Source organism: Carcharhinus amblyrhynchos, unplaced genomic scaffold, assembly GCF_965287045.1.
Source record: "Carcharhinus amblyrhynchos unplaced genomic scaffold, sCarAmb.v2.hapA scaffold_37, whole genome shotgun sequence".
Classification (NCBI taxonomy): Eukaryota; Metazoa; Chordata; class Chondrichthyes; order Carcharhiniformes; family Carcharhinidae; genus Carcharhinus; species Carcharhinus amblyrhynchos.
In genome coordinates this window covers 3,219,278-3,245,815 of record NW_027649778.1, presented here as the reverse complement: position 1 = coordinate 3,245,815, position 26,538 = coordinate 3,219,278, and the positions used below count along the sequence as shown (strand labels likewise).

The window sequence follows — 26,538 nt, the reverse complement described above, 5'->3', positions numbered from 1 at the left end:
ATCACCAAGTAGGAGTGTTCCCTTCCAGTCAGGGAACACTTCAGCAATCTTGGGCATTCGGCCTCTGATCTTCAGTTAAGCGTTCTCCAAGGTGGCCTTCACAACACGCGACAACACAGCGACAGAGTCGCTGAGCAGAAACTGATAGCCAAGTTCCGCACACATGTGAATGTCCTCAACCAGGATCTTGGGTTCATGTCACACTATCTATAACCCTCATGACTTGTCTGAGCTTGCAAACTCTCACTAACTATCCTGTCTGGAGACAATACACAGCTCTTTAACCTGTTCTTGGCCCTCTCTCCACTCACATTGCCTGTACCTTTAAGATTTGATTACCTGCAAAGACTCGCATTCCACCCATTATAATGTAAATTGAGTTTGTGTCTGTGTATGCCCTGTTTGTGAACACAACTCGTCACTCACCTGAAGAAGGAACAAGACTCCAAAAGCTTGTTCTTCCAAATAAACCTGTTAGACTTTAACCTGGTGTTGTGAGACTTCTTACTGTGCCCACCCTAGTCCAATGCCGGTATCTCCACATTTTGTATCCAACCCTCTTGACATGAATGCTAATATTGCATTTGCTTTCCTAACTGCCGACTAAACCTGCACGTTAACCTTAAGAGAATCTTGAACAAGGACTCCCAAGTCCCTTTGTGTTTCTGATTTCCTAAGAATTTTCCCATTTAGAAAATAGTCTATGCTTCCATTCCTCTTACTAAAGTGCATAACCTCTCACTTTTCCAGAGGGATCAGGGCACCAAAAGATCTTACGGGAGAGAAGTGGTTAGGGGTGAATTAGTTCCTACGTATACAACAGTTGCTGTTAGATCAGACTGGAATATAGTAGGAGGAGGCCATTCAGCCCTTCGAGCCTGCTCCACCATTCGTTTTGATCATTGAGACTAAAACGAGGAGACATGTTTTAAAAATAAGAGGCCTCCCTTTTAAGACAGAGATGAGGAGAATTCTCTTCCCCAGAAAGTGTTGGGGGCTGGGTCTTAGAACTTACTTAAGGCACAGTTCGAGATAATTTTGTTAAGAAAAGGGACTGAGGGTTACGGGAGCCAGGATTTTACTGAATAGTTGAGCAAGCTCAAGGCTGGAATGTGACTGGCTTTACCCGAATGGCTTCTAGCCTAAAGGAAATGACTTAAGACTTTCACTTCAGAGGTTGAGGGGGGGAGGATGGTGTCAGAATGCTGAGGGCGCGTAGCAGTTATCTCATTCAATCCGCACACTTCCTCAACAGTGTGGATCTCCAGACACCTTTGCTCGCAAGTACCTGCATCATTACTGTGGTGAGTACATTACTACTGTTGTTCTTGGCTCTGGCACGTGTTAAAAGACATCCCCTGGGGTAGAATACATTTTTTTAAAACATGTTAAAATCCCCTGCAACTTCTAATAAAACCCCAAAATGTTTCTAATAAAACCCCAGAATCAGATTGAGTGAGAAAATGAAATGCAGAGAGCACCCAGTGTTATAAATGTGGGATTCCTGCCCTGAATCTGTCTGCCGATTAAACTCATCGTTATGAGCTGGCGTTTGATCTCCCTCTCCTAGATGTCCTTACATGACTCAATGTTAAATGTTTGTCTAGTTTACATAGAGCAGGAGATAGCCAGTGTGAACAGGGGACTAAACTGCTTAATGTGTTGCTGAGTCAGAGACAGGCAGAATTAATATGAGAGAGGGATAAACTGAAGGAGGAAAGGATTTGTCACAGATTAAACGGATAAAGTTTTAAACTTAAAGCTTATTTATCAGTGTCACAAGTGGGCTTACATTAACACGGTGGCACAGTGGTCAGCACTGCTGCCCCACAGCACTGGGAGGGCTCGGTTCAATTCCAGCCTCGGGTCACTGCCTGTGTGGAGTTTGCGCGTTCTCCCCATGTGTGTGGGTTTCCTCTGGGTGCTCCTGTTTCTTCCTACAGTCCAAAGATATGCAGGTTAGGGCCAAATTGTCCCTTAGAGTCAAGGACATTAGGAGGCTAAATATATAGGGTTATGGGGATAGGACCTGTGTGAGATTGTTGTGGGTGCAGGCTTGATGGGCCAAATGGCCTTCTTCTGCACTGTAGGGATACTATGATTGCAATGAAGTCAGTGTGAAAATCCCCTAGTTGCCACACTCGGGTGTCTGTTCGGGTATGCTGAGGAAGAATTTAGCACAGCCAACGCACCCTAACCAGCACATCTTTCGGACTGTGGAAGGAAACCGGAGCAACCGGAGAAAACCCACACAGACACGGGGAACACATGCAGACTCCGCACAGACAGTGACCCAAGTGGGAATCGAACCCGGGTCCCTGGCGCTGTGAGATTAACCACTGTGCCACGCTGTGATGGCATGAGAATCTCGCCATTGTCTTCTGTTTTGCAAACTAAAAATTCCCATTTGCTAAAGTGAAGCCACTTTGGATTAGAGTAACAGAGGTAGGAGTTTGTGTTGAACCACATGGTCACAGGAGACTGTCTGGAATGTTAAAGGTGCAGGGCCTTTGGCCCTTGCCCTGGGTTCCATAGGAACTTTGGAGATAGGAGGGTTAGCATCCCCTCTCAGAGTTCCTGTCTCTCTGTTAATTGGGACAACCTCACTCCCTCGTACAGTGAGCCTTGGTTTCTGTGAGATTTTGGCCAGAGCTTTCGTGTCGTGGAGTCTGGGTGAGTAATGTCGGAATAAACCAGGGGTTCCTGCTGCTAAATGCAACTTGGTGACTCCAGTAGGAGACTGTGCAAACATACAAGTGTCTGTGTTTTGTGTGTGTTTGTGTATATATACCAGGTGCGTGTATCAGGAGTGTGTACCAGGAGTGTGTACCAGATGTGTACCAGGTGTATGTACCAGGTGCGTGTATTGCATGCCAAATGTCTGTGTGCTGGATATGTGTGTGTGTGTGTCCCAGATGTGTCTGTGAGCAGTGACTGTGTCAGGTGTGTATCCCAGATGTGTGTGTGTCCCAGATGTGTGTGTGTACATCAGGTGAGCGTGTGCCAGGTGAGTGTGTGTTCCAGATGTGTGTGTGTCCCAGATGTGTGTGTGTATGTGTATCAGGTGAGTGTGTCCCAGATGTGTGTGCGTGTGCAACAGGTGAGTGTGTATCCCAGATGTATGTGTGTGTGTGTACATCAGGTGAGTGTGTGTTCCAGATGTGTGTGTCCCAGATGTGTGTGTGTGCAACAGGTGAGTGTGTCAGATGAGTGTGTCTCCCAGATGTGTGTGTGTGTGTGTCCCAGATGTGTGTGTGTGTGCATCAGGTGTGACAGCGATTGGGTCTAACAATAACGCTCTATGCAATCGAATAACTCGGTGACAGTCAGTCACACTAACACGGCGTTAAAAAAAAATGTATAGACCCAGATTCCGGCCTGAAAAACACATTCCTCCAATAACAGGTGCTGCTTCCGCGATCTGTTTAACTGACAGAGAGAAGAAACTGCTGCCCCAGTTTATTCAAAACCCCCAGCGAGGTGCGGGGGGGGGGGGGGGGGGGAAGCCCAGGAGCAGCTGGGGAGGGGGGGGGGCAAGAGGGGAGAGATATCAATCTCACCCCCACAACCGGACCCAAATTTACCCCCCGGACTGAGAGCTGCAGTTTGTGAAATGATTGGGGTGGGGGTTGGGGGGGGTCCATCCACATGCCCCCCACCCCCCCACTAAGCCTTCAGTGGGGGGGGGGGGTTAGACAGATGGATGTGGGGGGGGGGAGGTGGGGAGGGGGCTCTGTGTCACCCACCTCCCCCTGTTCCGGGATGCAGCCAGCGCTCTGCTGAGGTGGTCCCAACACATCAAGGGTGAATAAAAAGTTGGGGGGGGGGGGGCTGGATTGAGTGGGGTGGGCAGTGTTTGGAGGAGGTGAGGGCGGCGGTGATGGGGGCAGGGAAAGATGAAGGGGAGGGACTCTTTAAGAAGGGAATCTCCGCATCGCAACAAGTCCTGACTTGTTAACCGGGGAGTTTACGTCAGGCGAAAGGGGGTGTGATAACGGGAAGAGTGACCGCGAATTCAGTGTGTACTGTTTGGCAGTGCGAGGGACTCAGTCCATCACATCGACACTCAGAGAGAGGATTAAACAACAGAAAAGATACACACACAAACACACACACCATCCCCAGAAATAAGGATCCCCCCCTTGTCCCATTGATGTTTTTCTGCTGGTAAGTTTCAAGCGGTTTCCTCTTGGAAATAACAGTGAATGTTGTTCTCTGCAATGAGCGGATTAGAGTCTAAATCTTCTTTTGTTTATTTCCCCCCCCCCCTCCTTCTCTGTGACAGGTGACGGATGAGCTGTCCTGGACAATGACATTTTGAGTTTTTTTTTCATAAGAAAAACAGCATCGAAACCCATTGGAGGTGAGTTTCGACAGCGACCGAGAGGTTCAATATTTAAAATAGAATGAAAGAAAAAAATAGACATATACTGCAATCGACCAGCGATGTGTTCTGTCCTTCGCAGACAGTGGAAATGTGGTGTTATCTCTGGATTAAGGGGTTCAGGTACCGAATTATTCCAGATTAATAAATACATCTCATTGCTTAATTCCTCGGAAAATTGCAACCAGATGGGAAATCATGGATAGGGAAACTTAAACAATTGATTTCAGAAATGTATCCCCTGCTTATTGGAAAAGCAATCTGGATTTTTAAAAATTTTTAATTGGGGGGGCGGAACGTGATTGATGCTTATCTTAAATTGTAATCGCCTTAGGTGCAATAAGTTAAGTGGGAATTTGTATACAGAGTCACAGTTTTTGAAGTTTCTTCAAGTCAGATTAAAATGATATAACTCGCCGAGTGTTATTCTGTGCGGACACAACTGTATTAAGTTATATCTGCTGCCCAGACATGTCACATCATGTCCCCTGTCTGAGAATCTGGGTTTTAAAGCAACAATGTCCTATTTTGAGATGCACCTTCTAAATGTTGATATGTATATTTTCCTGTGCATGTTTTAAATTGGTTACAAACGTCGAGATTTAATCATTGCGGAACGTCTTCAGTTTGGGACCTGCTTTCCACGGGGGTTTAAAAGAAAATAAGTTGGTTTGAATTCGTCCTGTCACCCTGATGACTCCCTTCGATTTGATTTTCCATTGTCTAATGCAATTTATTTTCACCGGGTAAGCCGGTCAGAAACGCAGTGGAAACATCACGGCTTGGCGCCTCGAGTCGAGAGGTGTTGGCATTTTTAATGAAATGCGTGTGTTGCAGTTTGAAGGGCAGTGTCGCTTTAACTGCAAACATGTGGTGTTTGTTTGCAAACAATCCGCAGCCAGAGGGGGGGAAGGAGAGAGAGCTCAGCAGCGGCTCCTTGTGGGTCCCCTCTGTATCTGCAGAGCCCTGCCTCAGCTGGGACATGTCAAGACAATCATATGTATTGTTAGAATCTATTCCATCACTGCTGGCACTGTGGTTAGCACTGCTGCCTCGGGCTGCCAGGAACCCAGGTTCGATTCCAACCTTGGGTGACAGTCTGTGGAGTTTGCATGTTCCACTCCCCTCCCTGTGTCTGTGTGGGTTTCCTCCGGCTGCTCTGGTTTCCTCCCAGGTGGGCTGGCCATGCTAAGTTGTCCCTTAGTGTCCAAAGATGTGCAGGTAGAGGATTGGCTGTGCTGAATTACCCCTTAGTGTCCAAAGATGTGCAGGTTTGGTGGGTTGACCGTGCTAAATTGTCCGTTAATGTCCAAAGATGTGTAAATGAGGTGGATTGGCCATGCTAAATTGCTCCTTAGTGTTGGGGGATTAGCTAGGGTAAATATGTGGGGTTATAGTTAAGGGTCTGGGTGGGATTGTGGTTAGTTTAGGCTCAATGTGCCGAATGACACACCATCTTCCATCGGGAAAAAGATACAAAAGTCTGAGGTCACATACCTACCAACTCAAGAACAGCTTCTTCCCTGCTGCCATCAGACTTTTGAATGGACTTAGCCTGCATTAAGTTGATCTTCCTCTGCACCCTAGCTATGACTGTAACACTACATTCTGCACTCTCTCCTTTCCTTCTCTATGAACGGTATGCTTTGTCTGTATAGCGTGCAAGAAACAATACTTTTCACTTGTGACAACAATAAATCAAATCAAAATGCTGCACTGTAGAGATTCTATGATTACCTTCCCACTCTGCTTGTTTCGCTTGAGCTCGACATACAAATTAGGAGCAGGAGTAAGGCCACTCAGCCCCTCCAGCCTGCTACACCATTCAATAAGATCATGGCTGATCTAATTGTAATCTCAATTACCCCACATTACTGCTGATCCCCAACAACCTTTAACCCCCCTTGTTAATCAAGAATCTACATTGCCCTGCCTGGAAAAATATTCAAACAGGGTGACATGCACATGCTCCCCATGTCTGCATGGGTGCTCTGATTTCCTCCCACAGTCTGAAAGACATGCTGGTTAGAGTGCATTGGCCGTGCTAAATTCTCTGTCAGTGTACCCAAACATGTGCCGGAGTGTAGCGACTAGGGGATTTTCACAGAAACTGCATTGCAGTGTTAATGTTAGCCTACTTGTGACATAGAACATAGAAACCCTACAGTACAGAAAGAGGCCATCTGGCCCATCGAGCTTGCACCGACCACAATCCCACCCAGGCCCTACATATTTACCCAATAATTCTTCTAACCTACACATCCCAGGACACTAAGGGGCAATTTCAGCATGGCCAATCAACCTAACCTGCACATCTTTGGACTGTGGAAGGAAACCAGAGCACCTGGAGGAAACCCACACAGACACGAGGAGAACGTGCAGACGCCACACACAGTGACCCAAGCTGGGAATTGAACCCGGATCCCTGGAGCTATGAAGCAGCAGTGCTAATCACTGTGCCCCTCCCTTAACATTAATAAATAAATAAACTTCATAATCTTGCTTGTCGATGTGGGGTTATGGGGATAGGGGCTGGGAAAAAGATCTCAGTGCAGGCTCGATGGGCTGAATGGCATCATTCTGCACTGTGGGGATTCTGTGACTCTGTTTCCCCCGCCTGAGTTCCAGAGGCTCACTGTGTTTGAAAAGAAAAAAATATTCTCCTCCTCTCTGTGCTAAATGAGCGAGCCCTTATTTTTAAACAGTGACCCTAGTTCCTAGCCGCAGCAGCTGCTACCCGTATCACCCCCACCACCAGCAACCCCTCCCCAGCCCCCATATCTATCATTCCTGTCGTGACCCGAGGGAGCCAGTCTTAAGAGAAAGATGAGAAGAATTGTTTCTCTCTCCAAGTGTAGTGAGTCTCTGGAACCCTTTTCCCCAGTAGCCGGTGGAAGCAGAGTCTTTCACCCTTTGTTGAGCAGAGTTGGGTAGATTCCTGATAATCGGTGGGGTGGGGGGGAGGGGGGGAAGCAGGAAGGGGTGTAGAGGGTGGTGAAAGGGGTGGGGTGTGAGGCGGGATTGTGCAGTTGCTGTGGTTGCCATCAGATCAGACGTGATCTTTTTGGAAAGGTGTTGCAGGCTTGAGGGACCGAGTGGCCTACTCCTGCTCCTCATTCAAATGTTTTCTGCTGGCTGTTTGATTAGAAGCAGGAGTCGGACATCTGGCCCCTCGAGCCTGCTCCGCCATTCAATAAGATCACGGCTGATCTTTTTGTGGACTCAGCTCCACTTACCCGCCCGCTCACCATAACCCTTAATTCCTTTACTGTTCAAAAATCAATCTGTCCTTGCCTTAAAAACATTCAACGAGGTAGCCTCAACTGGGCAGGGAATTCCACAGATTCACAACCCTTTGTGTGAAGAAGTTCCTCCTCAACTCCGTCCTAAATCTTCTCTCCCTTAATTTGAGGCCATGCCCCCTGGTTCTAGTTTTACCCGCCAGTGGAAACAACTTCCCTGCTTCTATCTTATCTATTCCCTTCATAATCTTACATGTTTCTATAAGACCTCCCCTCATTCTATGGGGGATATCGCAGCCCTGATTAGCCCCATCCATTTACCCCTGGCTAGCCTCATCCATTTGCCCCTGTGCCATCCCCTCGTCCAAGGGGAACGCTGCTCCCTACTCACTCTGTCTCTATCCCTCAACCAACACCACCAGACAGATGGTCTGCTCATTCTCACGTTGCTTGCTACAAGTTGGTCACTGTATCACCCACGTTTCAACAACTCAAAACAAGTAAAGAGTTTTGGGGCCTCTGTTGGTTGTGTCAGGCGTTATACAAATGCAGATCTTTCTGTCCGGCTCGGTGTTCACCCGTCACTCTTGTTTCCCACCAGGTTGGTTTGCAGCATGGCCAAGCCATTTGACGACGGAAGCCCATCTGAGCCGCATTCCCAGGAACACATCCCGAGGGAAGTCCAATCCAATCTTGCCAACTGCACTGCCATCTCCTCGGCCCAGTACCCGCCTTTGCCCCTGTCTCATGCCCATTCCTTCAGGAACCAGGGGGAATACTGCAATCGCTCGGCACCAACCCCGGGCTGCAGGGGGCAGCTCACGTGTGGGAGGAACACCGCAAACGACAGCCCGCTTCCCGGTAAGATTTCCGATAATGTTACGCCCTTCACCAGTGCCCTGTAGTCTTGGTGACCCTCAGGCTGCAGGGCCGGGGAGGGGCAGCTCTACAGGCTCTGTGGTCCCCGGTTGATTGTTGCCACGTGGCTGCCCTTCTTCTTCTGTGACCCCGGCTACTTAATGGTGGGAGGCTGTTATTCCTCCTACAGTCGAATAGCCACCAAAGTCTTGTCTCGCTTCTTGAACAGTCAGCCAGGTGACATGGTGGAGGAGAGTTACTTTGATTTGATTTGCTTTATTATTGTCACATGAATTAACATACAGTGAAAAGTATTGTTTCTTGCGTGCTATACGGACAAAACATACCGTTCATAGAGAAGGAAAGGAGAGAGTGCAGAATGTAGTGTTACAGTCATAGTTAGGATGTAGAGAAAGATCAACTTAATGCGAGGTAAGTCCATTCAAAAGTCTGACGGCAACAGGGAAGAAGCTGTACTTGAGTCGGTTGGTATGTGATTTCAGACTTTTGTATCTTTTTCCTGACGGAAGAAGGTGGAAGAGAGAATGTCCGAGTTATGTGGGATCCTTAACTATCCTGGCTGCTTTGCCGAGGCAGTGGGAAGTGTAGACAGAGTCAAGGGATGGGAAGCTGGTTTGTGTGATGGATTGGGCTACATTCACGACCTTTTGTAGTTCCTTGTGGTCTTGGGCAGAGCAGGAGCCCAGACCAAGCTGTGATACAACCAGAAAGAATGCTTTCTATGGTGCATCTGTAAAAGTTGGTGAGAGTCGTAGCTGACATGGCAAATTTCCTTAGTCTCCTGAGGAATTATGTTGTAGTCTTATGTTCCGTACACCAAGTGTGAGATGATCCCCGTCCCCCCGGCTGCCACCCACTCCCGGGGAGGGGAGCGGGGGGGGCGCGTGGTGGGGAGGAGAGAAAACAGGAATATGAGTTTTGCTGGAATTGCGAGGAATGTTGTTAGTGGGGTCAGATATTCCAGCGTGAATGGGTCACCGGGTCTGGCTCTCTGCCAGTGCCTGCACCTTTAGAGCAGGCATCACTGGATGGCACGAACCCTGGCCCATTCTTCCCCCTTCCAATTCCAGATACAAAACTGGAAGCAGGAGGAGGCCATTCGGCCCTTCGAGCCTGCTCCGCCTTTCAATTTGATCATGGCTGATCGTCAAATTCAAAATTCTGATCCCACCTCCCCACCCCCACACACTCCTTGATCCCTTTAGCCCCAAGAGTTATATCTAGGTCTTCTTACAACACCAGGTTAAAGTCCAACAGGTTTATTTGGAATCAGAAGCTTTCAGAGCGCTGCTCATTCATTATGTGAGTGATGAAGGAGCACTGCTCCGAAAGCTCGTGCTACCAAATAAACCTGTTGGACTTTAACCTGATGTTGTGAGACTTCTTACTGTGCCCACCCCAGTCCAATGCCGGCAACTCCTCATCATAATTTCTTCTTGAAGTCACACAATGTTTTGGCCTCAACTACTTTCTGTGGTGGTGAATTCCCACATTCACCACTCCCTGGGTGAAAAAATGTCATCGTAGAATCTCTACAGCGCAAGAAGGAGGCCATTCGACCCATCGAGTCTGTACAGACCACATCTCAACCAGGCCCTATTCCCGTAATCCCACATATTTACCCTACTAATCTCCCTGACACTTATGGACAATTTAGCACGGCCAATCCACCTAACTCGCTCATCTTTGGAGCATGGGAGGAAACTGGAGCACCTGGAGGAAACCCATGTAGACACGAGGAGAATGTGCAAACTCCACACAGACAGTCTTCAAGGCTGAAATTTCCCTTCACCTCAGTCCTAAAAGGTTTACCCCTTATCCTCAAACTATGACCCCTCGTTCTGGACTCCCCCTCCATCGGGAACGTTCTTCCTCAGTCTATCTTGTCTAAGCATGTTATAAGTTGTGATGATCTGATTGCCCAGAACAGATGGCACGGGAGACTCTGGGAATCGAACCAGTGACCGTGGAGTCCAGCAGTCCCACTCCACACTGGAGGGGCAAAGTGGTGGGCTTGAGCACTGTCCAAGGGGATCCAGCTATACCTTTTAGCTCGTCTGGTTGCAATGCCTCCCGTAGTCGATCAGCCCACTGGCCCTCAAGTCCTTGGTTTGCACCTGAACGGTGACTGTTCTGAGAATCTGTTGGCTGCCGCGTGTGGGGTCCCTTCAAGAGAGAAAGTTAAAATCAGAAAGCAATCGGTGGTACTTGGTTGCACTGTGCTGTCATATAGCTTGGTAGACAAGTTCAGACATGCCCCTCTCTCCTCCCCGAATATTATTAACAAAACAAGCAGTTTCAAAAATGCAGCCTTATTAACACTGGTGCTTGAGGTAAGCTGGTATGATAGTACGCTGGGGCAGCACAGTGGCTGACTGCTGTCTCACAGGGACCCAGGTTCAATTCCACCCTCAGGTCACTGTCTGTGTGGCTTCTGCACGTTCTCTCCGTGTCTGTGTGGGTTTTGTCCGGGTGCTCCGGTTTCCTCCCACACTCCAAAGATGTTAGGTGTATTGGCTGTGCTAAATTGCCTCTTAGTGTCCCGGGATGTGTAGGTTAGAGGGATTACTGGGGTAAATACATAGGGTTGCGGGGTTAGGGCCTGGGTGGGATTGTTGTCAGTACAGACTCAATGGGCCAAATGGCCTTCTTCTGCACTGTAGGGATTCTATGATTTTCAAAGTGAGGTGAAACAAAGAAACTAGAAGCAGCAGGAGGCCATTCAGTCCTTCGAGCCTGCTCCACCGTTCATTTTGATCATGGCTATCATCGAATTCAATATCTTCCCCCCCCCACACCTTGAACTCTTTAGCCCCAAGAGCTTTGAAGAAAGATTTGGGCATTAACTGGAGGACAGGATCAACTGTGATGTCCCACCGAGTTCACCAAACTAGCAGCGATCTTTGGTTCAATTTTTCCAACTGTCTAAAGCTGGGACAAAGTGCAGAATGAGAGTACTGGGGAGGTAAAGAGAGGGTGACGGTATTGGAAAGCGTACAGACGCTCTTTGGTGTGTTTTGTGTAGTCTTTGCCTCCCATGCAGGGTTGGTGTGTGACAACAACCTCAGCTCATGTGTTTAGTTTGAGGTACAGGTTGGGGGGGTGGTTTTACTTTAAACATTCAGTCGGCAAACGGCATTCTTAAAGGGACCCTGCGACTGCAACGGGATGTCGGGATTTTCCAACTTCAGCTGAGAATACCACGTAGAAAATTCCCCTCTCTGAAACGGCGCATGCTGTGTATCTTCCAGGTAGTGGGATACGAGATCCCTTGCGACAGTCTCCCACTGATACTTCCAGAGCGACAGAAACGCGCCATTCAGGCAGTCCGTCTGTGTTGAGGTTAATGCTTCACATGTGACCTTCTCCCGCCTCATCCTATCACCAGACCCTTCTATTCCTTTCTCCATCACACGTTTGTCCAGTTTTCCCTACTGATACCATTGCTCCACCTCACGGCTAGTTCCATAATGTAAGCCAACTCGTGACGCTAATGAATAACTCTCACTGCTCTCTGGCACAGCGCCAGGGACCTGGGTTCAATTCCGGCCTCGGGTCACTGTCTGTGCAGAGTTTGCACATTCTTCCCGTGTCTGTGTGGGTTTCCTCCCACAGTCCAAAGATGTGCAGATTAGGTGAATTGGCTTTGGTAAATTGCCCCTTAATGACCCAAGATGTGTAAGTTAGGCAGATTGGCCATGCTAAATTGCCTCTTAGTATCCAAAGATGTGCAGGTTAGTGGATTAGCCATGTTAAATTGTCCCTTAGTGTCCAAAGATGTGTAGGTTAGATGGATTAGCCATGCTAAATTGCCCCTTAGTAGCCAGAGATATGTAGGTTAGCTGGATTGGTCATGCTAAAATGCCGCTTAGTGTCCAAAGATTTGTGGGTTAGGTTGATTGGCCATGCTAAATTATCTTTTTGTGTCCCAAGATATTAAGTTGGAGGGCGGGGGTAGGGGGGATTAGCAGGGTAAGTGCATGGGGTTACAGAGGTGGGGCAAGCTGTGTGGGGCCTGGCCAAGTTGTTGTGTTAGAGAGTTGGTGCAGAAGCGATGGGCCAAATGGTCTCCTTCTGTACCGTAGGGATTCAAAAGTTTTTTTTCTGAATTCCCTATTGGATTTGTTAGCTGTTATTTGATATTTTTGATACCTAATTCTGGTCTCGCCCACAAGGAGAAACATCTTCTCTTGGTCTACCCTGTCGAACGCTTTCACATTCCTGCAAGTCCCTACCAAGTCACCCACCCCCTTCCCGACATTTCCATTTTCCAGACAAAGGAGCAGCGGCCTGCTAAACCTTTCCTGATGGTTATAACATCTCAGGTCAGGCATCTCGGGATAGAGGAGATGGGGCAGGAGTTCACAAGTCCCGAGGGAAAATCTGTCTCCTCAGTTACAGGAGCGGAGACATTTGCCGCTTTTCAAGTTGCCCTGCAGATTCTGTGCAGACAGACGAACCTCACATTTGAAGTCAGCAGCTGCCCTAGGGTCGGGTTGCACAGGTCCTGTGCTGGTCTCCATAATCACCGTCTCGGGATTGGTTTGGAAATGCGTGTCCATGGAATGAGTTGCAGCATGGCCAGATCTGATCCATCGTCATCCAGCCCCCAGCAAGCACGTCCGGGACCCTCCACCTCCTCACCCAGCACCGGAAGTCAAAAAATCCACTTATGGCCAGTGCTCCCCACCATCCCATTTTGTGGAATCTGGCTTTCATGCAATCCCTACAGTGCAGAAGGAGGGTATTCAGCCCATCGAGTCTGCACTGACCTCCTTCAGAGCATTGTACCCAGGCCCAATCCCCTTAACCTCACATATTTACTACACTAACACCCCCCTCCCCCAAACCTGCACATCTTGGACACTAAGGGGCAATTTACCATGGCCAATCCCCATAACTTGCACATCTTTGGTGTGTGGGAGGAAACCGGAGCATCCAGAGGAAACCATTGCTGTGTGCCAATTGGCCACATTCTAAAGGTTTATGTGGAGTTTGCACATTCTTCCCGTGTTTGCATGGGTTTCCTCTGGGTGCTCCGGCTTCCTCCTACACTGCAAAGACGTGCAGGTTAGGTGGATTGGCCATGCTAAATTACCCCTTAGGGTCCAAAGTTGTGCAGGTTAGGTGGATTACCAGGTTAAATTGCCCTTTGGTGTCCCAAGATGTGTAGATTAGGGAGACTAGAGAGTAAATGACTAGAGGTTAGAGGGTTATGGGGATAGGGTGGGGGTGTGAGCCTGGACTCTGTTGGAGAGTCAGTGCTTTCTCAATAGGCCGAATTGGCTCCATCTGCACTATTGGGATTCGATGAAGTGCTTTGTCCCAGGTGCTACAGAAATGCAAGTCTCTCGTTCTTGGCTCTACTTTGAACAAGTCCCACAATGCACAGAACACATCGTCACTTCGGAGCTTTTGGACAACAATTTTTATCAAAATGTCAGGGAATTACCCTGTGCCTCCCCCACCACAACCTCCCCCACAATTCCCACCAGCACCAGCCGCTTTTAAGAGCCTTTAGAAACAGGTGGGAATCCTTGTGCCAGTCGATAACTTACCCGTGAGTGAAAGATTCGGAAACATTGAGCTGGACCTTTGAATGAAAGGTGTTGTCAGCAAAAGAAGTCGGGCTGCCCAGATTGAGAGCAAAGGGGAAAATAATAGATTGGCGCAGTCTCAGAAAGGACAGGTTGCTAATCAAGGGCTTGGCTGGTGAGAGGGTTCGTCCACTGGCTCCTTTCCAAGGCGTTCCTGGACAGGATGCACTCAGTGACACTCAGCCAGTTTGATCCGTGCAAGCATCAGTCAACAGGAACTCTGAGAACAATGACCACAGATGGAGGGGAAGTCTATGGCCCAACCAAGCAATGGCTCATGAAATGAGTCGGTAAATAGGCCATCTGCACGTGATCAGTCTTGGGTCCTGGTTTCAGGTCGGATAATGTGACAACCTGTCACAGCTAAACTAAAAGCAAATTACTGCGGAGGTTGGAACCTGAAACCAAAAGAGAAAATGCTGGAAAATCTCAGCAGGTCTGGCAGCATCTGTAAGGAGAGAAAAGAGCTGATGTTTCGAGTCCAGATGACCCTTTGTCAAAGCTTTGACATCTGGACTCGAAACGTTCTTTTCTCTTCTTACAGATGCTGCCAGATTTTCCAGTGTTTTCTCTTTTGACACCTGTCATAACAGTCAGAAGGCAGTTAAGAGTCAACAACTTTGCCGTGGGTCTGGAGTCACATAATGTTTTGAAGTTTATTTATTAGTGCCACAAGTAGGTTTACATTAACACTGCAATGAAGTTACTGTGAAAACCCCCTAGTCACCACACTCCGGTGCCTGTTCGGGTACACTGAGGGAGAATTTAGCACCTAACCAACACGTCTTTCGGACTGTGGGAGAAAACCAGAGCACCCGGAAGAAACCCACGCAGACACAGGGAGATCGCGCAAACTCCACACGGACAGTGACGCAAGCCGGGAATCGAACCCGGTCCTGGCGCTGTGAGGCAGCAATGCTAACCACCGTGCCGCCCAGTCTGGGCTTGCATGTTGGAAGTTAACATGCAAGTTGGAAATCTCCCTGTGGATTGAATCAACGTAGTAACAATTCAGCCCATTTATCCCAGAGTAGTCGCTGGAAAATCTCCGCAGGTCTGGCAGCATCTGTAAGGAGAGAAAAGAGTTGATGTTTCAGATCCAGGTGACCCTTTGTCAAAGCTTTGACACTTGGACTCAGAACCTCAGCTCTTTTCTCTCCTTACAGATGCTGCCAGATGCCGAGATTTTGTCTTTTGGTTTCATATTCTAGCATCCGCAGTAATTTGCTTTTATCCCAGAATGGAGCCTTTCACAACCTGCCAAATGCCCCCAGGGCTTTAAGATGACCAGATAGTCTGTGTAAAGTATTGTTTTGGGGGATAAATATCGGCCAAGACCTCAGGGAGAAGTTCCTCCGCATGAAAATAGTTGGCCCAGGGCTGTTTACGTGCACCTGAGAGGGCCTCAGTTTAACATCTGAAAAACCAGCACCTCTGACAGTGCAGCACCCCCTGAGCACTGCTCTTAGGGTGAATGTTATGTTGGAAGTCTTTCCAGTAGGACTTGAACCCCTCACCTTCTGACTCGGAGATGAGGGTGAGTTCAATAGAAGGGAGGTTGTGCTTGAGTCACACCGTTTATTTTGCAATCTTTGCGTCTGGCGGTATCAGGTTAAGACCAGATAGCTCACTCCTGGTATCTATTGACACGTTCCGAGGCCTGCTGCGAAAGTTTTCCGTGCCGTCCGCCACGGGAATCCTAGTGGGTGGGACACGGATCATGCGATGGTCTGTTGACCTCACCGGGATTTCCCCACTTCAGGGCGAGTGTGGCTGGAAATTCCTGGCCACAATATCAGTTTGCACCATCTCTTTGAAGTAAAATGCACAGAATTGAAGGATATGATTGGGCTCAAATTAAAATTCTCATCCTAGTAATATTATCGCTAGACTATTAATCCAGAAACTCAGCTAATGTTCTGGGGATCCGGGTTCGAATCCCGTCACGGCAGCTGGTGGAATTTGAATTCAATTTTTAAAAATCTGGAATTAAGAACCTACTGGTGACCATGAAACCATTGTTGGAAAAACCCATCTGGTTCACTAATGTCGTTTGGGGAAGGAAATCTGCTGTCCTTACCTGGTCTGGCCTACATGTGACTCCAGAGCCACAGCAATGTGGTTGACTCATAACTGCCCTCTGAAATGACCCCAGCTTCAAGGGCAACTAGATTTGGTTTGATTTATTATTGTCACGTGTATTGGGATACAGTGAAAAGTATTGTTTCTTGAGCGCTATAGGGACAAAGCAGAAGGGAGAAGGAAAGGAGAGGGTGAAGAATGTCATGTTACAGTCAAAGCTAGGGGTGGGTATTGAATGCTGGCCAGCCAGTGATGCCCGTGTCTCACGAATTAATAAAAAAAAACGCCTCCAGGTTCTCACCACCTTTCAATCTCTGTAATCTCCTGCAGCCTCCTCTCAGATAACTGCGCACATTTAATTCTGACCTCGTGCAGGTTTTAACTGTTCCACCATAGGTGGTCGTGTCTCTAGCTGCCTGGGGCCCTGAACTCTGGAATTCCCTCCTTAAATCTCTCTGTCTCTCCACCCGTCTCTCTCTCTCTCTCTTTACAGCACTCTTTAAAACCTGCCTCTTTGACCCAAGCCTCTGGTCACCTGTCCTGATATCTCGCTGAGCTTGAGTTCTATTTGGCATGGTGGCAGAGTGGTTGGCACTGCTACCTCACAGCGCCAGGGACCCTGGTTCAAATTCTGGCCTCGGGTCACTGTCTGTCTGGAGTTTGCACTTTCTCCCTATGTCTGTGTGGGTTTTCTTCAGGTGCTCCCAGTTTCTTTCCACAGTCCAAAGATGTGCGGGTTAGGTGGATTAGCCACGCTAAATTGACCCTGGTATCAGGTGGATTAGCAGTGCAGGAATAGGGCCTGGGTGGGATTGTGGTCGGTGCAAACACAATGGGCCAAATGGCCTCCTTCTGTACTGTAGGGATTCCATGAAATGCCTTGGGATGTTACACAATGTTCAGTGTGCTATGTAAATGCAAGTTGTTGTTGAATTGTGCCCATTTCTTACAGTGGATGGTGAAAAGGTGAGGGGGGGAACAATGTCTGCTGATTGGTCGTTGGCGACACCGTTTGCCGCTGTTCTGACGCTCTTGTCGAAAAATTTCCAGGTGGGTCTCGGCAGACTCAGCCCACCGTGTCGGATGAGGCCATGGGCTCACCGCTCACAACGCGAGACAGAGACGCCCATCAGGAGACGGGAGATGATGAGGCCATCATCAGACAGATTGGAATCCAACTCCGGCAGATGGCGGACCAACTGCATACTCACCACATGGAGAGGGTGAGTTCACCTCTCGGTCTTTCCCCGCTATCATTCCCACCGACAGTATCAGGAGGCAAGGATCAGACTGGGGGAGCTTTGCTATGGTTCAAGTGACTTGGTGTCTTTGGGATAACTTGGCCGCAGGCTCCATAAGAGCTGACTTCCCTGATTCTCTCCGCTCACACACACTAGGCTCTCATGTCCGGTACAACAAACAGTCACTGTAACTCTTGAATTCAAGGGTGGAATTTTCTGGCTGGGTCACACCAAGACTGGTACATTCTGCCTGGGGTCAACAGACCTAACATAGAAGATAGGATAAGAGGAGGCCATTCGGCCCTTCAAGCCTGCTGTGCCATCCATTACGATCATGGCTGATTGTCCAACTCAATAGCCTATTCCTGCTTTCTCCCTATAACCTTTGATCCCATTTGCCCCAGGCGCTATATCCAGCTGCCCCTTGATTACATTCAATGTTTTGGTAAGAACTACTGTGGTAATGAATTCCACAGGCTCACCACTCTTTGGGTGAAGAAATGTCTCCTCACCTCTGTCCTAAATGGTCCACCCTGAATCCTCAGACCGTGTGTGACCCCCTGGTTCTGGACTCCCCCCACCATCAGGAGCATCCTCCCTGCATCCACTCTGTCTAGTCCTGTTAGCCCATGACCTTTGTATGGTCCGCACCCCCCAATCTCCCCAGCCACTCCAATTCCCGCGGTGAGTGAGGATGGGAAAATTCTGCCCCAAATCTTTGAGCCTGAAGCCAAAGGAAGATTCTGCCTGATATACTGGCCAGCATTCATTGTGTAATCTCTGATTGTTCATCTCATTTCTGCTTTGGGATCTTGGGGGAGACGATGGCTTAGTGGTGTTATTGCTACACTATTAATCCAGGAACTCAGCTAATGTTCTGGGGACACAGGTTCAGGTGGCATGGTGGCACGGTGGTTAGCACTGCTGCCTCACAGCGCCAGGGACCTGGGTTCAATTCTGGCCTTGGCTGACTGACTGTGTGGAGTTTGCACATTCTCCTTGTGTCTGTTCGGGTTCCTCTGGCTGCTCCAGTTTGCTCCTACAGTCCAAAGATGTGGTTGATTGGCCATGCTTAATTGCCTCTTAGTGTCCCAAGCTGTGTAGTTTAGGGCGATAGGAGTTGGGTGGGATTGTGGTCAGTGCAGGCTCGATGGGCCGAATGGTCTCCTTCTGCACTGTAGGGATTTTGTGATTCTAGATGGATTGGCCATGGGAAATGTGTGGGTTTAATGGGGCTAGGGCAGGGGAGAGGGCCGGGTAAGAATCCCACCACAGCAGGTGGTGGAATTTATTTTTAATAAAAATATCTGGAATTAACAATCTACTGCTGACCATGAAACCATTGCCGATTGTTGGAAAAACCCATCTGGTTCACTAATCCCTTTAGGGAAGGAAATCTGCCATCTTTACCCGGTCTGGCCTACATGTGACTCCAGAGCCACAGCAATGTGGTTGACTCTCAATTGCCCTCTGTAATGGCCTAACAAGACATTCAGGGGGTCTTATAGGATTACGCTGTGCAAACATTGGCTGCCATGTTTCCTATGTCACAACAGTGGTCGTGCTTTGCAGAGTACATCGCTGGCAGTAAAGCGCGTTGGCATGTTCTGAGGTTTTACAGAACGGGGGACAGGTTTGTGTGCTCAGTCTTCAACTTGCAGAATGACCTGATTCCAGCTGGGACCAGCAGCTCAGTGTCTGCTGTACTCAGGAAGGGACTATTACCCTGTGGATAACTATCCACTGGATCCCCACCCTGTTCTTAATGTCTGTCTGTGAGCCTGTGTGTGCATGTGTGTCTAGGTATGTATCTGTGTATGTGTCTTTGTGTGTGTGTGTGCACACCTAGATATGTGTGTGTATGTGTGTGTGTGTGTCTAGGTGTGTGTACGTATGTGTGTGTGTACGTGTGTGTGTGTGTGCTCACCTACGTATGTATCTGTGCAAATATATATGTGTCTTCATGTGTATGTTTAAATGTATGCACCTGTATGTGTCTAGATGTGTGTATGTGTGTATGCATGTGTTTGTGTGTGTGTCTAGGTGTGCGCACGCATTTGTGTCTAAATCTGTGCACACATTTTTGTCTAGTTTTCTGTACGTGTGTGTACATGTCTGTGTTTCTGAATACATGTGTCTAGGTGTGTATCTGTGTGCGTACATGTGTGTCTTTGTGTGTCTAGGTATGCATGCGTGTGTGCATGTGTTTGTCTGTCTAGGTGTGTATCTGTGTGAGTGCATGTGTGTGTCTAGGTATGCACTTTTGTGTGCATGTGTGTGTGTCTAGTTGTCTATCTGTGCGTGTGTCTTTGTGTGTGTCTAAGTGTCGGCTGCTTCAGCTCACTTTGCCTATGACCCAATGGCCTTTTGAACCAGGAACAGTTCGTCTGCACACGCAGCCTGATTGGAGGAGAGAGGGAGGGGTACTGGGCGAGGGAGATCACAGTCCAGTCACCAGTTTTAGCCATAAACTAAAAGATTTTTGGTTTAGCGAGTGGTGTCACGAGGTAACCTGGTGGAATAACCACCTGCGATGACTGAGGGAAATCCTCACTGTTTTGAAATCTGAGGTTTTACAGGGAAATGAGGCTTGGAAACAGCTCTGTACAGCTCTCTGGCTGCTCCCATAGTGTGACTGGCAGCACCGAGACTGAAAACAAGTACAACTAAACTCTGACGCAACTTTCATTTTTTTTAAAAGCCCATATCTACCAAAAAAACAAGCTGCGTTATTTTGGGATGTGGTTCCGGATTAAAGAAAATCATTGAGTCACAATGTTTTCTTTGAAACACACAGATTCTTGGTACTGTGTTCCTTTCTCTCTGTTTTCCCAGCACCTCACCCACTGACCTCATGCTCCTGCGACAGAAGGGGACAGCCCTCAAACGCACCCCCCCCATGGCCATTCTTACTGGTGTGAACTCCCATAGTATGTGTTGGCCAGCTATTGGACTGGGGGTGGGGGGGTTCAATACCACTCTGATTTCTGCCATATCGACAAGGGGGTGCATACACCCTCCCCTGAGCCTGGGGGGGTTACGGAGACACAGTGGTTAGCACAGTGGGCACAACCTCAGGCTAAAGGGACAATCCTTTAAAACAGAGATGAGGAGGAATTTCTTCAGCCAGAGAGTGGGGAATCTGTGGAACTCTCTGTCGCAGAAGGCTGTGGAGGCCGGGTCATTGAGTGTCTTTAAGACAGAGATAGATAGGTTCTTGATGAATAAGGGGATCAGGGGTTATGGGGAAAAGGCAGGAGAATGGGGATGAGAAAAATATCAGCCATGATTGAATGGCGGAGCACACTCAATGGGCCGAGTGGCCTAATTCTGTTCCTATATCCTATGGTCACTGCTGCCTCACAGTGCCAAGGACCCGGGTTTGATTCCCGACTTGGGTCACTGTCTCCCTGTGTCTGCGTGGGTTTCCTCTGGGTGCTCCAGTTTCCTCCTGCAGTCCAAAGGCGCGCTGGTTAGGGTGCATTGGCCTCAGTGTACCCGAACAGGCGCTGGAGTGTGATAACTAGGGGATTTTCATAGTAACTTCATTGCATTGTTAATGTCAGCCAATTTGTGACACTAATAAACCAACTTAACTTTAAAACTTTAAACTCTCCTTAACACTACATTCTGCATCCTCTCCTCCCCTATGTGCTCTATGTATGGTATGCTTTTCTCTAAGAAAAGAAACAATATTTACACTATATCCCAATACATGATTCAGGCGGCATGGTGGCACAGTGGGTAGCACTGCAGCCTCACAGTGCCGGGGACCCGGGTTCAATTCCTGGCTTGGGTAACTGTTTGACTGTTTAGAGTTGGCACATTGTCCCCGTGTCTGCGTGAGTTTCCTCTGGGTATTCCGGTTTCCTCCCACAGGCCAAAGATGTGCTGGTTAGGGTGGATTGGGCCATGATCAGTTGCAGTTAGCGTCAGGGGGACTAGCTAGGGTAAGTGCATGGGGTTGTGGGAATAAGGCCTGGATGGGATTGTGGTAGGGGCAGATACGATGGGCCGAGTGGTCTCCTTCTGGATGCTTATGAAATCAAATGAGGCTCAGTGTCACATTTTGTTTGACACTCCTGTAAAATGCCTCGGGATGTTTTATGGTGCTGGGTAAGTGCATGTTATTGACAGTGTGTGTGTTCTGCCTCTCCTTTTCCCACCTCCTCCCCCCCGCGCCCCCCCCACCCCACTTCCCTCCTGCTCTGGGAGGCGATTTGACTAGCTTTGTTGCTCTGGTCCTGGTTCTCCGTGTAAACTCTCGATATACACTGCTTTATTTTTAGCCTCTGACTCACTGGGCAGCTGCCTGAATGTCTCGTGACTCCCTCTCCACTTGCCTGCCTCCGGGCACCGGCCCAACTCAGCACAGCCTTTTGCTCATAAACAAATTGATTGTCATTGTAGGAACCAGACTTCAGGCTTCTGCGGTTTAGGAGTCGAGTGCCCTGCCCTGCCCCCCTCCCCTCCACCACCTCCCCCCCCCGCCACCCCACCCCCAACATCAGACTGCTTGCTGCGTAAATCAAGGATTCTTAAAGGCACAGTCACTGACTGCTGAACTCTAACACATACTGCTTCCTCCTGTTACTTCTCTCTTACAATCACAAACTTACTGGGGAATGGCCAGTGGAGGAGGGGGGGGTGGGGTGGAGAAGAGATGGGGGGGGGGTCATGTTTTTGATTTTGATTTATTATTGTCACATAAGTTAAAGTTTGTTTATTTATTAGTGTCGCAAGTTAGCCTTACATTAACACTGCAGCGAAGTTACTGTGAAAATCCCCCAGTTGCCACACTCCAGCGCCTGTTCAGGTACACTGAGGGAGAATTTAGCACCTAACCCAGCGTGTCTTTCGGACTGTGGGAGGAAATCGGAGGGAGCACTCGGAGGCTACCCATGCAGACACGGGGAGAACGTGCAGATTCTGCACAGACAGTGACCCAAGCTGTGCATCGAATGTGGGTTCCTGGCGCTGTAAGGTAGCAGTACTAACCACTGTGCCACAATGAAAAGTATTGTTTCTTGCGCACTATACAAAGCATACCATTCATAGAGTACATGGGGTGAAGGAAAGGAGAGAGTGCAGAATGTAGTGTTACAGTCATAGTTAGGGTGTAGAGAAAGATCAACTTAATGCGAGGTAGGTCCATTCAAAAGTCTGACGGCAGCAGGGAAGAAGCTGTTCTTGAGTTGGTTGGTACGTGACCTCAGACTTTTGTATCTATTTCCCAATGGAAGAAGGTGGAAGAGAGAATGTCCAGGGTGTGTGTGTGTGCTGGGTTGGGGAGGGGAAATCCTTCAGTCCCCACTTAAATCAGGTTATGATCCATTGTCCCTTTAGTCACAGGATCCCTACAGTGCAGAAAGAGGCCATTCATCCCATCGAGTATGCATCAACCCTTACACAGGCCTACCACATAACCCATGCATTTACCCGCTAATCCCCTTAACCCAAGTATTTTTGGACAATAAGGAGCAATTTAGTGTGGCCAATCACCTAACCCGCACATCTTTGGACTGTGGGAGAAAGCTGGAGCATCCAGAGGAAACCTACGCAGACACGGGGAGAACATGCAGACTCCAGACAGTCAGTCACCCGAGGCTGGAATTGAACCCGGGTCCCTGGCGCTGTGAGGCAGCAGTGCTAACCACTGTGCCACTATGTAGTGAGGCTAGCTGTCCGGTGCCTACACTTTCCATAGATGCTGTCTGAACCTGCTGAGGCTGTTTGCAGCCTTGACTCCAAGGGAAGCATTCTTTCCTCTTGAGTAGGAAGTTTAGATTCGAGCTCCACTCCCAGGACCTGAGCACAGAATCCAGTCTGACCCTCCCAGAGGGGGCTGCCTCCATGTCGCCCGAGATCCCACAGCCCTATCTGATGAAGGTATGGCCACCAATGGTGAAGCAATGAGAACTGGCAGTGCCCAAATGGCCTGAATTGGAGGAACACAGAGATCTTGGCAGGGTGTAGGGCTGGAAGTTTAGAAGGATGAGGGGAGATCTGATCGAGGTATATACAAGGGATTGATAAAGTAAACGTGGACCAAATGTTTCTCCTTGTGGGGCAATCTCAAACAAGAGATCACAGGTACAGATCGAGAGGCGGTAGATTTAAAACTGAGCTGAGGAGGAGCTACTTCTGCGGTGGAGTCTGAATCATTGAATGGTTTCAAGAAGGAGATAGATATATTTCTGATAAAAAGCAGATAAGGGGATATGGGGAACAGGTGGGGAGGTGGATTTGAGACCAGGGAGAGATCAGCCATGATCTGATTGAATGGCGGAGCAGGCTCGAAGGACTAAATTAGCTCACTTCTGCTCCTATGTTCCTGTGGAAGAGGTTGCAGAGACAGGGAGGGGGTGAGGCCATGGAGAGATTGGAAGGTTAGAAGAAGAATTTTAAAACAGAGCTGTTCCTGGGACAGGGGCTAATCTAGGTCAGCAGGCCATGAGCAGAAGTTGCAGCCTTTGCAAATCTCTGACCGAGACACAAAGGGCAGGAGCGTGGGGTTACGGGGATAGGGCCTGGGTGGGATTGAGGTCGGTGCAGACTCAATGAAGATATACAGTCAATCTGTTAACTCAACTGTGAATGGACTTGGTCTGGCCTAGGCAACAGATTTAGCTCGGGGTCACCTGGCAACAAGAAACCCAGTAACTACCTGATATTTACAGTGTTCACTCTGCTGGCAATGTAACATTTATCTGTGCATGTTGGCAGTGTGAGTCCGCTGGAATATTTTAACAACATCTCCATGTTTTGGTAATAACTTGTAACCTTTTCCCTTGACGTTGCCCAGAAATAGTTGATGCACAAACAAAACAAAGTGATATTGAAGATGAAATTGGAAGTGTAGAGTCGGAAATGGGGCCTGCAGAGACACCTAGTGGCTAGACAGAATCTGCAAGTATGCTGTGACTGTTGACATAGCAAAACTGAATAGAAAATCACTGACAACAATAAGAAATGATGGTGGAAAAGATGTAACCAGGAATCTTGGCCACAGGATGTAAAGTTTGGGAATAGTAAGATTTTTCATAATGTACATTGATTCCTAACTGGGAATTGGCAATTAGCGTGTCAATCTTGAATTCTCTTTGGCTGGAATTTTACCGTCCTGCCTGCCACAGGAATCGGAGTGGGCGAGGAATGGACCATGGACAGGTCCATTGAACTTGGGTGGGATTTTAGGATTTAGAATCATAGAATCCCTACTGTGCAGAATGAGGCCGTTCACCCATCAAGTCTGCACCGACCACAATCCCACCCAGACCCTATCCCCGTAACCCCACATATTTACCCTGCTAATCTCCCTGAGGGCAATTCATCATGGCCAATCCGCCTATTCTGCACATCTTTGGAGTGTGGGAGGAAACCCACACAGACACAGGGAGGATGTGTAGATTCCACATGGACAGTGACCCAAGCGGGAATTGAACCTGGGTCCCTGGCACTGTGAAGCAGCAGTCCAACCACTGTGCCAACGTGCTGCCCCAATTCATAGCAATCATAGAACTCTACAGTGCAGAAAGAGGCCCTTCGGCCCATCGAGTCTGCACCGATCACAATCCCACCCAGGCCCTACCCCCATATATTTTATTTGCTAATCCCTCTAACTGAAGCATCCTAGTGCACTAATTGAACCCAGGTCTCTGGCACTGTGAGGCAGCAGTGCTAACCATTGTGCCATTCAGGATGAGCGAGGCTGTAAGATGCTTCTCTTTGTGTCTCAGTGAGAGATTTGTAAAGAGTCTTTTGTTCATTCATGGGACATGGCTGGGCCAGCATTTATTGCCCATCCCTAGTTGCCCTTGGAGGGCAGTTGAGAGTCAACCACACTGCTGTGGAGTCACATGTAGGCCAGACCAGGTAAGGGCGGCAGATTTCCTTCCCTAAAGGATATTACTGAACCAGATGGGTTTTTCTGACAATTGTTTCATGGTCATCAGTAGATTATTAATTCCAGATTTTTTTATTGAACTCAAATTCCACCATCTGCCGTGGCGGGATTTGAACCCAGGTCCCCACAACATTAGCTGAGTTTCTGGATTAATAGTCTAGCGATAATACCACCAGGCCATCACCATTCTCTTTGCTGACCTTGGTGTTCTCCTTGACCTTGCAGATGGTGGACTGGGATCGGAGACGCTGGCCAGTCTGGTACTGGACATTTCTCAACTTCTTCATGCATACCATGGCCATCTTCCGCATGCCTCGGTGGAGGTGAACTATCGGCAGCTGGTCAGTCCCTGAGGGGAGCGTTGGGATTTTTTTTGGAACGCCCCTCTCCGAGAACTTTTTCATCCGCTGGACGGATACGACGAGAGAGAGAGAGACAGAAATTAAAGACAAAAAAAAATGACTTGTCTATTCAGGACCGAAATGTAGCTGATTTTTGTTGGCATGACCAGCATGTAGTAGAGGCTGTTGAAATTGTGAGCCTTTACTACGGGAGGCTGGCTGGTCTGTAGCAAAGCCGTACTTCCATTAATCTGAAATAACCTTGAGCACCCTGGAATCTTTGCCAAGCATCCCGAGACCAGGACCAATCGCATCGCTGCCCTTCAGCTCAGGAGGATCGGGGCGTTAACCAGAGCCGAGGTGTCCACTGGGGGGGGGACTGGAGGAAGGGAGGGATTGGTAGGCCACTGGATAGTCTTGGCACTCCCCATCACATCTGCGTCTAAAGGCAGACGGGAACCCCCCCACACCACCACCCCCCCTCCCCGCAGTGGGGCAGATGTTCACGGTTACATAATCGGTCTTGCGATTGGATCACTAAGTACTGTTCTGTCGATTTACAATGTGGGGTATAACCACTTTTCTAGTACTGTACACATGCACACAGGGACTTGCCGTAGTGACAGACCTCCTATGTGGGGTGGGGGGAAGAGGGGGAACACCAGCTTGGACCCACATTGTCTCCCAATACGGGGGGGGGGCGGGGGGGTGGAATCCATCTCCCTCAGGAACCCATTCGCCTCACGGGACCTAGAATGACTGCCTGGGGGGGGGGGGGGGCTCGTTCCCCTCTGAGCGAGATGACCAATTCCTCTTCCTGGTTTCCCTTGTGTTTGTGTGTGTGTTCCTCACCCATGCTTAGTTAC

General features: G+C 48.7%; 1 protein-coding gene and 1 long non-coding RNA gene across 4 annotated transcripts in view; one reads left to right on the top strand and one right to left on the bottom strand.

Annotated features, from left to right (window-relative positions):
- The window catches only part of LOC145362194 (uncharacterized), a 36,232-nt gene extending 25,423 nt beyond the window's left edge, over window positions 1–10,809 (bottom strand). Inside the window, exon 1 of the long non-coding RNA XR_013889952.1 lies at window positions 10,551–10,809. This is a non-coding gene — a long non-coding RNA (uncharacterized LOC145362194). The remainder of the gene's footprint in view (window positions 1–10,550) is intronic.
- LOC145362193 (uncharacterized) lies at window positions 2,310–26,337 on the top strand. Of its 3 annotated transcripts, none has more exons than XM_080218250.1 (5): window positions 2,310–2,673; window positions 4,286–4,363; window positions 8,228–8,487; window positions 17,235–17,407; window positions 25,557–26,337. In XM_080218250.1, exons 3-5 carry the CDS (start codon window positions 8,241–8,243, stop codon window positions 25,656–25,658), a joined length of 522 nt encoding a protein of 173 aa, XP_080074376.1. In that variant the 5' UTR covers window positions 2,310–2,673; window positions 4,286–4,363; window positions 8,228–8,240; the 3' UTR covers window positions 25,659–26,337. The 3 variants fall into 3 exon arrangements, with proteins under 3 accessions (XP_080074376.1, XP_080074375.1, XP_080074374.1); XM_080218249.1 differs by lacking the exon at window positions 2,310–2,673 and adding an exon at window positions 4,002–4,167; XM_080218248.1 differs by lacking the exons at window positions 2,310–2,673; window positions 4,286–4,363 and adding an exon at window positions 4,449–4,507.
- Window positions 26,338–26,538: the final 201 nt, after the last annotated feature.